This window comes from Echinops telfairi, unplaced genomic scaffold (genome assembly GCF_000313985.2).
Source record: "Echinops telfairi isolate 266 unplaced genomic scaffold, ASM31398v2 ScPeMD7_7469;HRSCAF=8507_0, whole genome shotgun sequence".
Taxonomy (NCBI): Eukaryota; Metazoa; Chordata; class Mammalia; order Afrosoricida; family Tenrecidae; genus Echinops; species Echinops telfairi.
Window position 1 is genome coordinate 77,388,559 of NW_022111372.1, and position 11,754 is coordinate 77,400,312.

At 45.4% G+C, this 11,754-nt stretch overlaps 1 protein-coding gene across 2 annotated transcripts in view; it reads right to left on the reverse strand.

The window, feature by feature from the left end:
• Positions 1 to 859: 859 nt before the first annotated feature.
• The window catches only part of CNOT8 (CCR4-NOT transcription complex subunit 8), a 25,722-nt gene continuing 14,827 nt past the window's right edge, over positions 860 to 11,754 (reverse strand). Inside the window, exons 2-7 of one of the 2 annotated variants that reach the window (XM_004696749.2) lie at positions 10,634 to 10,821; positions 9,526 to 9,719; positions 7,858 to 8,019; positions 4,481 to 4,625; positions 3,575 to 3,685; positions 860 to 2,426 (exon numbers count right to left, since the gene is read on the reverse strand). In XM_004696749.2, the coding sequence (XP_004696806.1) occupies positions 2,277 to 2,426; positions 3,575 to 3,685; positions 4,481 to 4,625; positions 7,858 to 8,019; positions 9,526 to 9,719; positions 10,634 to 10,750 (879 nt within the window). In that variant the 5' untranslated portion in view covers positions 10,751 to 10,821 and the 3' untranslated portion in view covers positions 860 to 2,276. The remainder of the gene's footprint in view (positions 2,427 to 3,574; positions 3,686 to 4,480; positions 4,626 to 7,857; positions 8,020 to 9,525; positions 9,720 to 10,633; positions 10,822 to 11,754) is intronic. The other variant, XM_045284921.1, reaches the window with a different exon arrangement.

Genomic DNA, 11,754 nt, shown 5'->3' on the forward strand with positions numbered 1-11,754 from the left:
ACAGCTCTACTATCAGACATGGATCACTGTAGTCATGATTTTACAGGATGGAACTTGATATTTGTCAGTTGATTTCCCTCTTGACTGGTCAATGACAAAAATTTCTCCCCTGGCCTTTTTAACTATTCACAGTGGTCTTTCTTACTACTGGTATTTTTCTCTGCATTATTGGTATTTGCTACTGCTTCTGTTGGGTCCTCCAGTGTGGAATTATCCATCCTGTAGTCATTCAAAATCAGAGTTTCCCTTTCAAATAACTAGCTTTATAGGGAAGGTGGGGGTTGGGAGAGCAAACAAAGGATGTGGGGGGGGGCACACTAGAACTGATTGTACAACTCATTTTAAACATGACAACCATGGTGGGTGGAGAAATGTTCTAAAATGTATTGTGGTAATGATTATACAACTCTTCTTGATATGACTTAACTACTGTGTGATGTGGATTAAGTGCCAATAAAATGGTAAGGAAAAAAAAAATACCCTCACATCTGCTTTTGCACCTGACTTAAAACCTTTCATTTTCTGAGCCAATAGAAGGGGCTCAAAACAGTCTTTAGCCAAGTAGATGATGTCAATTCAATTGGCCTACAAGAGTGTCACTAATTAACCATCAAATCCTGGCCAAAAGTGACCCCCACCCACCCAGGAAGTAACGTTAAAGTGGTTTCCTAGCAAGGCCTCATGGTTAGTAGGGAATATTAAGTGGAAGTACTTCCATTCCGTCCCATTTCTAGTGAGCTCATGAAAAACCTACGACAGACAGCCAACCTGTGGACAGTGGAGGATGTCACTGGAGCCCCAATAACTACACCAGAGCAAGCAATTCGTAGTGATGAAAAAACAAGCTTCATGCCAGCAGTTAAAAAAAAAATCTTTATTTTACAAAATTAAAAACATAAATAATATTTACAGGCATCTTAAATACCAGCTTATAATAATACTTGACATTTTCAAATCATTTCAAATTGAGCTTCCTGTGAGTTGTTAAAATGCCAGCCTAGCATCGACTTCCGTGAGCTCCCGTCCCTACCCGCACCGCTCTGCAGGGGGTTTGGTGGTTGTGGAATTCTCCATCCTCTAGTCATTCAGGAGCCACTTTATTTCTCAAACAACTGGCTTTCAAAAACAAAACATCCCATGTCCTGAGCTTCCTCCCGCAACTGTGGGATACGCCTCCAAAAGTATTCTAGAACCAAAGACTGCTTCTTTCACTGTACTGTTGACAAGGAACTGCAAATTCTTTTTAAAAGACTCACATTTCTGGTACTCACAAGAACCCATCTCCCCAACTTTTCCTCAAGTTCACTGAAAGAAAAGCAGAGGAAATGGAGGTGGGAGAATACAGATGACCGTGAGAAATCACGTGACTGGAAATATGAGAGACTCATGATCCAAACATGATCTTAGTCATTTCCTCCAGGATCAAATCCCGGTTAGCTCATTACAGGAAAACTTAAAAGATTTCAGATGGTGCACACAACTGCCGATCTGTGGCACATCAAAACACAGACTTCAAAGACACATAGGTGGCACCTTGATACCTATTGTGAAGTTTCCCGCGATCAGTAGACAGATTCAGTTTGCTTGCAAGGGAAGTTTTCATTATCTGGTCTTCAAATTTCAGCACAGAGCAATTCATTTCCACATGACAGCATATAAAAGCAGACTACCAAAGTGTGAGGAAAGCAAACGTCTTTGAGAGGGTCAGAAACATGCTATATATACATGTATAGATGTAGATATGTATATGTATATATATAGAGAGAGAGATTTTTTTTAAGAGGAAGAGACTGGACATCCATCACCCACTTCCTAAGAATGCCCTTCGGTTCCAGCTTCCCAGGATGCCCTCAGCTCAGCTGAGAATCACAGTCAGGTGTCTTCATCCTCAGAGATTAGCAACACATTGGCAAAAGAAAAGAATGACAACAGGTAAGAGTTATATACATTTTACTAGTTTGTTTCAACTGGTCCTGGATATTTAAAAAGGTGTCATATGAGCCATGGATGCTGGTGGCAGGAGGCAACTGGAGAGAGGCTTGGGGATGAGGAATTGGGAAGACTTGTTGACAAATTCAGAGCAAACGCCCCTCTTCTGGGTTTCAAAGACACCTCTTGTCTTCAGTAAAACAGAAGTCTTTCTGCTCAACGCAGACGGAAGGTACAGTTCGCTCAAGAGAAGCGTTTTCTCTCAGGGAGGAGACAATTGCGCACCGACTGGTCAGCGCAGTCAGCACCACGCCGGCGCCAGGCCGGCCCGCAGAGCCTCGCTGCCATCACTGCTGCAAATTGTTGATGAGCGCCAGGATGCTCATCTTCTCCTGGGCAGAGTCCACATCCTCGTTCTGCTTCTGGACCACGCCCGTGCCCAGGCCGTAGAGGCGCCCACAGTACTTGGCATCATCAATACTGTCCTCAAAAAATAACTGCAAAAGACAGAGAACCTGCAGTGAAAACCACGCCAAAACGCAACGTCTTAAATGCACGGTTTTAGACAATACCACATCAGCACCTCGCAGCTCTTGGAGGCCTGAATCTGGCAACCCAGAAATTAACTTCCAAACATTCCCTCCGCTCAGGCTCTCCTGGCAGTACCCTCAGGAGCTTTCCAGGGGTGCTTTCACTGTCAGGACCCCTGGGCACCTGCGTCTCCTCCCTTCTTCTCTGTAAGGGGCAGCAATGGTTCAGGGCTTAGGCTTCAGACGCAGACGAACTCCTGGTGTGACCTTCAGCTCTGTAGACCATGGCTCCCTCCCTATAAAATGGGATCGCGCTGGGCTACGGCTGTGGCGAGGACTGAGCTTGTGGGCATGGAGGGAGCCCTCAGAGCAGGGCACTTTCACCCCTGCACCACCCCTTGCCGGCAGGGCCTGTCCGGTGTAGGAGAGGACTTTTAGCCACAACCTTCACCAACAGCACCCCCGCCCACCCAGGAATGCAACTAAGCAGGTCTCCACACAGCTGGGACTGGCTGGCTGAGAACCCGGCCTCTGGCGGCAGGCAGCTGGGTGACTCCTGGGTTAAAGGTCAGTCACACGGAGAACGTGTAGCACGGGGCCAGCTTCTCGGCCCTGAGAAGGAGCTCCGCCTCTTCAGGGAGCTGTGCTTTTTCTAAAAGCAGTTTCTCACGCTCTTCCTCGCCAAGTGCTTGTTCAAACACCGGGTGGGGGCGTAGGGCAACTACAAAGACATGCAGTCCTGTCCTGAATGAGTTGTAGGAAATGCGATATAGAATTTGCGAATTACCAAACACCAACAAATGTGTTCCTGCTAAAGACAGCAGGACGGGAAAGAACAGAAAGGTTCAGAGCCACTGTGAACTGTGAACCCTGAACCCAGCTCCAGACCTGGTCTGCCCAGTAGCTTCTTTAGGTTTCCTTTGCCTCTCAAACAGTATTCCTCTATCTGGATCTCACAGCAAAGAGGAAAAGACTGATAGATAAACCTTTCTCAGGGTGTCCATCAAATTCCAGGAGAAATGATCAGTTTTCCACAAACTTCCTCCAGCCCAGAGAGCCCCCAGCCTCTGCTCCTTGCTGCAGACAGTGTCTCCGCGTTCCTTGAGCTTACCTACCTCTTTCATCCTGAAAAAGGCCATCCCGGTCAGGAGCGAGTCGGAGCCTGCCTGGTGCTGCCTTCCAATCCTCTGCAAATCCAACTGATCTGCAACTTCCTGAAGGCCGCCCTGGAGGTGAATGGGGAACCGTCACAGCAGAGAATCCGCACCCTCGCTGGGGCTCAGGCGCCCATTCTTGAGCGCACTTCTTTGCGTGGCAGGAAGTGGAAACAGGCAATTTCCTTAACCCAGCAGTACCCACTTTCTAGCCCCTAACTCCTTCCTCTCCCCCCTCCCCAATGTTACATATGTACAGTCCACATTCTGCTCCGTCCTTTTCTCTTTGCCAGACCTCTGTCCCGCAAAGTCCAAACTGCTGTACAGCAAGATTGAGGAAAAAGTAAAAACCAATCAAATTCTACACAGCCAACTTCAGCCGTCAACAGCGACAATGATTGGAATAATGGGTTCTTAAGCTCTCTAGGTAGGAGCCCTGGTGGCTTAGTGGTTACAAGTTGGGCTGCTTAGCACAGGATCTACCATTCGAAACCACCAGCTGCTCTGAGGGAGAAATACCAGGCTTTCTACTGCAGTAGAGTTACCATCTCGGAAACTGAGAGGGGCAGTTCTACCTTGTCCTACGGGTTCACTGTGAGTTGGCATCGAGTGCACAGCAGCGAGTGAAACTCTAGGATAAAGAACCCATCCCTGAAGAATTGCCCACACTTTCACCAGGTTTACGAGCCTCAGGTGAATGCCTCCCCTGCGAGTTGCCGCACAAAAGCCTGGGCCAGCCAGCCCCATGCCCATGCCTCACTGCACTGGCACTAGAAAACGCCGCTGCACCAACAGTGACACATGATAAGATAGGCTGTTGTTTTGTTTTTCTCTCATTTTAAGTTACTTAGGAAAAACCGTGTGTACCTTAAGATTTTTGCAACTCTTCATCAGGTACTTGACATCATAAATGGAGGGGAAGAAAAGGTTCAGTATATGAAAGAATTCATGTTCCTCTTCTGGCAAACGAGAATCCGTTAGCAGCTTTACCATGTAGCCAAAGTCATAGCCACTACAAGGAGAGAATGCGGCACTGAGGTTAAATGCCAGGGTACCCCTAAAGCACTCGGTCTCACAATGCCTCAGGTTCATGTGCGGTCGTCATACTTAAAAATGTATGAAAGTGTAGGCGTGGTATTCAAACGCTCAGTCAGGTTATAGCCTAATGATGCCTCTTGGTGGACATGACCTTTTCATGAGGAGGGGCTGGGAACCTCCTTCCCCGGCTCTCTGCCTTCTCTGCCTTGGTCTTCCTGCTTGCTGACCTGGAGCCGCAGGAGGCCTTCCATGCTCCCGCCAACTTCAGGCCCACAGGCTATGTACACGGCCGCCTGCGGTGGTCCTCCTTCCTGCGTCACTGCACATGGCCGCGCGAGTCTGAAGAGGGACTTACAGACTCGAGTTGGACTGGGCTGGGATCTTTTTTGTTTGTTTGTTTTAAATCAATTTATTGGGGCTCATACAATTCATCACAATACATAGATCAATTGTGTAAAGCACATCTATACATTTGTTGCCCTCATTATTCCCAAAATTCACTTGCCTCTTGGGTTCCCGGAATCCACTCATTTTCCGTTTTTTCCCCCTCCCCTTCCCTTCCTCCTCCCCTCTCCCCCATGCACCCTTAATAATTTATAAATTATTATTGTATCTTATATTACACTGTCCGGCGTCTCCCTTCACCCACACCTCTGCTGCCCGTCCCCCAGAGAGGAGGTTATACGTAGCTCCCTGTGATCCATTCCCCCTTTCTACACCCCCTTTCCCTCCTGGTATCGCCACTGTCACCCCTGGTCCTGAGAGGTTCATCTGTCCTAGATTCCTGCATTTCCAATTCCCTTCTGTACCGCTGTGCATCATCTGGTCTAGCCAGGTCTGTGGGCTGGGATCTTTTCTTGATATATAATTACTTCTTGATATAAAAGTCTTTCTTACACATATATGAGTGTTAGTAGGTTTGTTTCTCTAGTGATCCAGGTCTAACAGATTATGGATTTTCACAGCTTCATTTTCAAAGCAGCTTACTCTACTGTAATCTGCAGTTTCCATGTCTCAATAGATTACTGTGAGAGATATGAAAAAGAACATTAGGCTCTATATAAATGTTTTATTTACCAAGAATTCCAAAGTCTGAGGGCAGGAGAACTGGCTAGTGCTTACTATCCTTACTAAACAGCTGCCAGAGGCGAAGCCTCATGAAAAAGGAGGACGTGGGAGAGAAGGGGGAACCGATCACAATGATCGACATGTAACCCCCCAGGGGGACGACCAACAGAAAAGTGGGCAAAGGTAGACAGAGGACTATAAGATATGAAAATAATAATAATTTAACCCTCAAGGGTTCATGAGGTAAGGATGGAGGGAGGGAAAAATGAGGAGCTGATATCAAAGGCTCAAGTAGAAAGAAAATGCCTTGAAAATGATGATGGCAACAGATGTACAAATGTGATAGACACAATGGATGTACGTATGGGTTATGATAAGACCTGTAAGAGCCCCCAATAAAATGATTTAATAAAACAATTTTTTTAGTAAAAAAGAATTCTAATTAAAAAAAGAGAAAATATTCCAAAACTGATTGTAGTGATGATTGTACAACTCATCTTGATGTGATTCAACTATTGAATTGTATAATATGCCAATAAAACTGTTGGAAAAAATAAAATTATCTCTAAAAACAGGAGGAAAGGCACAACAGAATTTCAAATTCTCAGCAGCTCCAGGCTTTCTTGAGCCATAGAGGGTGGATGAATCCCTGTAACTACTGCCCTAACATGATTTTTAAACCTTAAGCCAAAATTCTGCCCTGGAGTCTTCTTATAACCAAACAATAATTTAGCTTAACTAGTCAACAGAGTCTGCATGCTCTTTTAAGAACTGTCCATACAGGTTCAAAGTGATGAACAGAAACTAAAAAACGTAGAAAGAAGGAACCTTAGTTTAGTTCATGAGGTAGGGACGACTTAAAAAGGGGGGGGGAAATGAGGAGCTGATGCCAAGGGCTTAAGTGGAAAGCAAATGTTTTGAGAATGATGAGGGCAACGAATGTACAAATTGCTTTACACAACTGATGTATGTATGGATTATGATAAGTTGTATGAGCCACCAATAAAATGATTAAAAGAAATAAAAAAAGAAAAGGGGGGGGGGGCAAGAATGGTCACAGACCTCAAAGAATATAATCAATGTCCCTAAATTGTACATGAAGAAACTGCTAGGGAACCGATTACAAGGAACTATATGTGACCTCCTCCCTGGGGGACAGACAACCGAAAAGTGGGTGAAGGGAGACGTCGGACAGGGCAAGATATGACAAAATACCAATTTATAAACTATCAAGGGCTCATGAGGGAGGGGGGAGCGGGAAGGGAGGGGAAAAATGAGGACCTACTGTCGGGGGTTTAAGTGGAGAGAAAATGTTTTGAGACTGATGTACAAATGCGCTTTACACAATTGATGTGTGTATGTATTGCGATAACAGTTGTATGAGCCCCTAATAAAATGTTTAAAAAAAAGAAAGAAAGAAACTGCTGAAGTCGTGCAGGCTTCTTGTATATATTCTCAAAAATCAACAAAATTTTAAAATTTTAATGGGGAAAAAAAAAACCCACAAAATTCAAAAGTACTTAAAAGGAAAGAAACATCTCCCACGAGAAATCCAAGGCACCCTGGTGGCACTGCCGGGTAAGCTCTGGACTACTAACCACAAAGCTGGAGGTTCAAATCCACCAGTCACTCTACTGATGAGATTGCGGCAATCTGCTCCCAGACTTAGAGCTTTCAAAACTGTGCACAGGGTCCCTATGGGGGGCAACAGACTCAATAGCAGCAGCTTCTGCTCTCACGGAGATTTACAGCCCCGGAAACCCTAGGGAGCAGTCCTACACTGCCCTGTAGTGAGTGTCACCAGTCAGCACCGCCTCGATGGCAGCAGTTTCGTTCAGAGGGAATCTGGCTTTGGAGTACTTGGAAAAGCTCTGGGCAGCCCCATAAAAGGAAGGAAAAAGAGCCAATTCCACCACTGCCTCCACCGCCATCTTTCCCTTGAATACCCCGACGCGACAGCCCGCTAACAGACCTGGATAATGTGAAAGACCTAAGCATGCATGCCAAATTTGAATAGCAGTCGCCATTTCACTTAGAAACCCCGCCTGGTCAGCAGTGGGCTCGCACCAAACCAGCGAGGAATCCCCTGCTCCAGTACGGCCCAGAGCAGGCGGGAGAGAACATTCTCTGGGACTGACCTGTGAAATGAGAGCCACTTGACATTGTCACAGAGCACCACCCCTGACGTCATAAGCAGCTCCGCGAAGTGCAACGTGTCAATCCCTTCCTCTTCGTGTTTCTGGAACTGCAGTCCTGAGTTAGCCAGGAGATCTATGGAGTCCTGGGAATACATATCCTCTCTACAAAGCAAGGTATTCATTTATTAGCTGAGGACACCATAACAGAAGTGGCAGCCAATAATATCATCACCATATACACCATGTGGACATTAAAAGTTATTTCTGAGCTATCAGATGATCATGATGCCCAGGTAAACAAAGAGGTATACAAGGTAAACAAGAACTGAGCCCACTACATTCACATTTTATAATCAGCAAAATGATAATTCTCCCCACAAATTCCCTTCTTAAAAACTTACACCAGATATATGGATTGTAAGAGCCCCCAATAAAATGATCTTTGAAAAAAAAGGAAAAGAAATTACACCATAATTTGTACTCTATTGAAAACGCCAGAAATTCAACTACCTTTGATTAGCACCCACTTATTTCTATTATGATTAGTAGAACAGCTTTCTTTGACAGATAAGGACACTGCATTGCAGAAAGGGAAATGGCAGACTCAAATTACTATGGTAGGAAAAGGAAACCTGATATTCAAACCTTGATCTACCATCTGAAACAGATTTTTTTAATAGCTTATTGAAACATAACTCATATGCAGTTTAAAGTGTGCATGATTTAGTATATTCAGACCTGTGCAATGATCACTAACAGTCTTAAAACAATTTCATCACCACACAAAGATACCCCATCCTTAGTAAGCAGTTGAGTCACAAGTCCCTGCAAACCCCACCCCAACCTCCTGGTGACCCTTGCACGACAGAAGCAAACACTGCCCGGTCGTGCGCATGCCCCGTTCTAGGGAACCATTCATCTACTCTCAACCTCTCTGGACATTCTGTATTGCTGGAACAACACACCAGGTGGGGCTCTGTACTCATTCAGGACACCGTTTTCTAAAGCGTCACGTGTGGTAGTATGTTATCGGTACTTCTCGTGTGCCCATTTCCCAGTTCAGACGTTGGGACACGTCTACTTTTGGTTATCTGAAGTAAGAGTACTTGTGTGCGGAGCGGGTGTGTCATTCCTCTAGTGTGCTTGCCTAGGAGCAGAATTGCTGGCTTCTGCGTAGGTCACATGGTGACTCTAGGGTGAACGTTGTGAAGAGCTACCTTTTTTTTTTTTCTTCCAAAAGTGGCTGTCCCATTTTATATTCCCATCAGCACTGCTCCACGTTCTCGTTTCTCCATTTTCACGAGGCCATCGGCTTGGTGGAAGTGGTGCCTCCCTGTGTGGCGCTGCACTGCCTGGCTCACTGCCGACCCGGAGCAGCTTTCTATGCGCTGATTGGCCATGTGGTTCTCTTCTCTGGGGAAACATTTGTCTGTCCATTTTTCTCTCGATGACTTGCTTTTAACTGTTGAGTTTGTGAAGTGTTCTTAAGGGAGGCTTTAATTCCTGAGACCCCGCCCACCCCAACCCTATCTTCTGCTTGATGGTGCCACCACATCCCTAAGGTCAGTGGAAAGAAACAGAACTTCAAGCTAATTAATCAGTTAGCAACTGGAGTCTGTACAAGTGTCACAGGTCTGAGAATAACTGAGAAGTGTCTCCGACACTTACGTAAGGTTGAATTTGAAGTTAAACTGCCAGGTGTTGATTCCAGACGGATACTCCCCCTTCTCATTCGTGAATGTAAGGCCAAGCTGGATAATCTTTAAAAGGTCAACGTTGCACCGAAGAAGCTGATACTGGTAGTCTATAGAACTTCGAAATTCACCGATTGGTCGAACCACAACACCTGGAAATTCTGTGTCCTGGAAAATGCAAACGTCTTTCATCATAAGGTTTCAGAAAGCAATAGATGTTGAATTGGTAATGCATGATAAAGTTTTTACTTCAATGCAAGTTATGCAACAAGCCTCCATTCTGGGCACAAAAGCTATCTTATATTGGTCTCGTTGCTAGCCACTGAGGGAGCACCAGGGTCATGGCGCTTACCACAACAACCTAGAGCCTGAGGCTGGTGGTGACTCGGAGTAGCCTGGATAGCTACAGGTGGGCCCCTCCAACACTTACGAACATTCTAAGTTGAGAACAGGATATAAATAAAAACACCAGTACAGGAAATGACTGCGGTGATTCAGAAAAGGAAACAAACAAACATGCATCTGGCTTGAGGAAAAACACTGGGATAAGGTCACGGTGAGCTAGCTCCCAGCTAGCTCCCAGCTCCACTGTCCAGTCTCAACAGCAGGAGTCCCGAGCTCGAGGCAGCTAAGGGAGAGGAGTAAGCAGGCTGGTGGCGGCGAAGGTAACGAGGAAGGAGACAGGAGCACCTCCCTCTCCAGCCACGGGGTGCCAGGCAGGAGTGTGGGCCCCTGTGAAAGTGGCCAGAAAGCTGGAATTCAAGTGAAGTCCCGTGATTTTTAAATGCTGTCAATTTTTTTTTAATGTTTACCACTCTACAGCTGCATTCACCATTTCTAAGGGGAAGGAGTGCCCTATAGCCTATTATAACTCCTGTTTTTAAAACTTTTGAACAGGAACTAATATTACCCAAAAAATCCAAGATTCTAAATAAAGTGTCATCTTTCTCAGGTACACTGGCTACCTTGACATTTCATAAAAGTAAACAATCTTTCAACATGACTTCAGTGCAAAATCTCCTATTAAACTTCCTCCTTAGGCCCATAGCAGCAGGTGAATTGAGCCGAGCAGAGGTCTTTACCATGGCAATGTAACTGTAGCTGAGCACAATTTCTCGGATCTTCCTCATCTCTTCTTCTAGATTGCTGGCCCAGACTTCACAGATGACCTGGCTGTTCTCCACGAGTGCCGCAGGCATCCTGAAGACACCTGAGGAGTCACCTTCTGCTGACTCTGTCAGAGGGCAAGCCAGATACTGGTCGATGTGATCTGGATTGAAAATGGATTTTAAGCTCACATAAGTTTATACACACTGGCACAAGAAGCTGATGAAACAAGACATCGAAACAATGTCTTACCCTCACTTTATCAGTGTAGCTAAAACAGTAGACTATTATTCTATGATTTATTCTCCATTTTATATGACGGAATAGTTGCCATTGTCAACACACGCACGCGCGCACACACACAAAACTTCTTTAAAGAAATCCCAATAAACTACTTCTAAGCTGCTCTCTCACACAGAAATGAAATCACTAGGCCTAATCTCTGTCTGCCCTTTCCAGTCTACCCAAATGATTAAAACAGCTTCCCATACAGGCCGCCACCACCGTCTATTGCCACTCATAATGAAGGGCAGAGACGTGCCCGCTGTGCTTGTTTGCGGAATCGGACTGCCACACTGCTCTCCCTTTCGGTTCCAGCCTCGCCCTTTTACCTCTGTGGTGCCACGGCTCCGAGTTCCCCTATATGAGAACCACATCTAGACCTCTATCTGTGACTCTCACATCTCTTTGCAAAGAGATGAAAGGGGAGGAGGGGGAAATGAGGAGCTGATACCAAGGGCTGAAGTAGAAAGAAAACGATGGCAACAGATGTACAAGTGTGCTTGGCACAATGCATGTATGGTAACAGCTATACAAGCCCCCAATAAAACAAAATTTTAAAAGTCTGAAAATATGTGGACTTAACCCTAAACTAAGCTCTTGCACCACTATCCTCACAAAAGGAGGCAACTATTTCCCTATCATCCAAAGGGCAAATCCAATAAATTAGAGGCTAACTACCTTAATATAGTGCCTCTTCAGATTTATGCAACTAGTTCATGGAAGGAAGGTTATAAATGTTTACAAACAAATTCCACTTGTTAATTAGAACTAGAGTCATTAATGTCTACGTCTCGACACATCAGGTTAAAAAAAA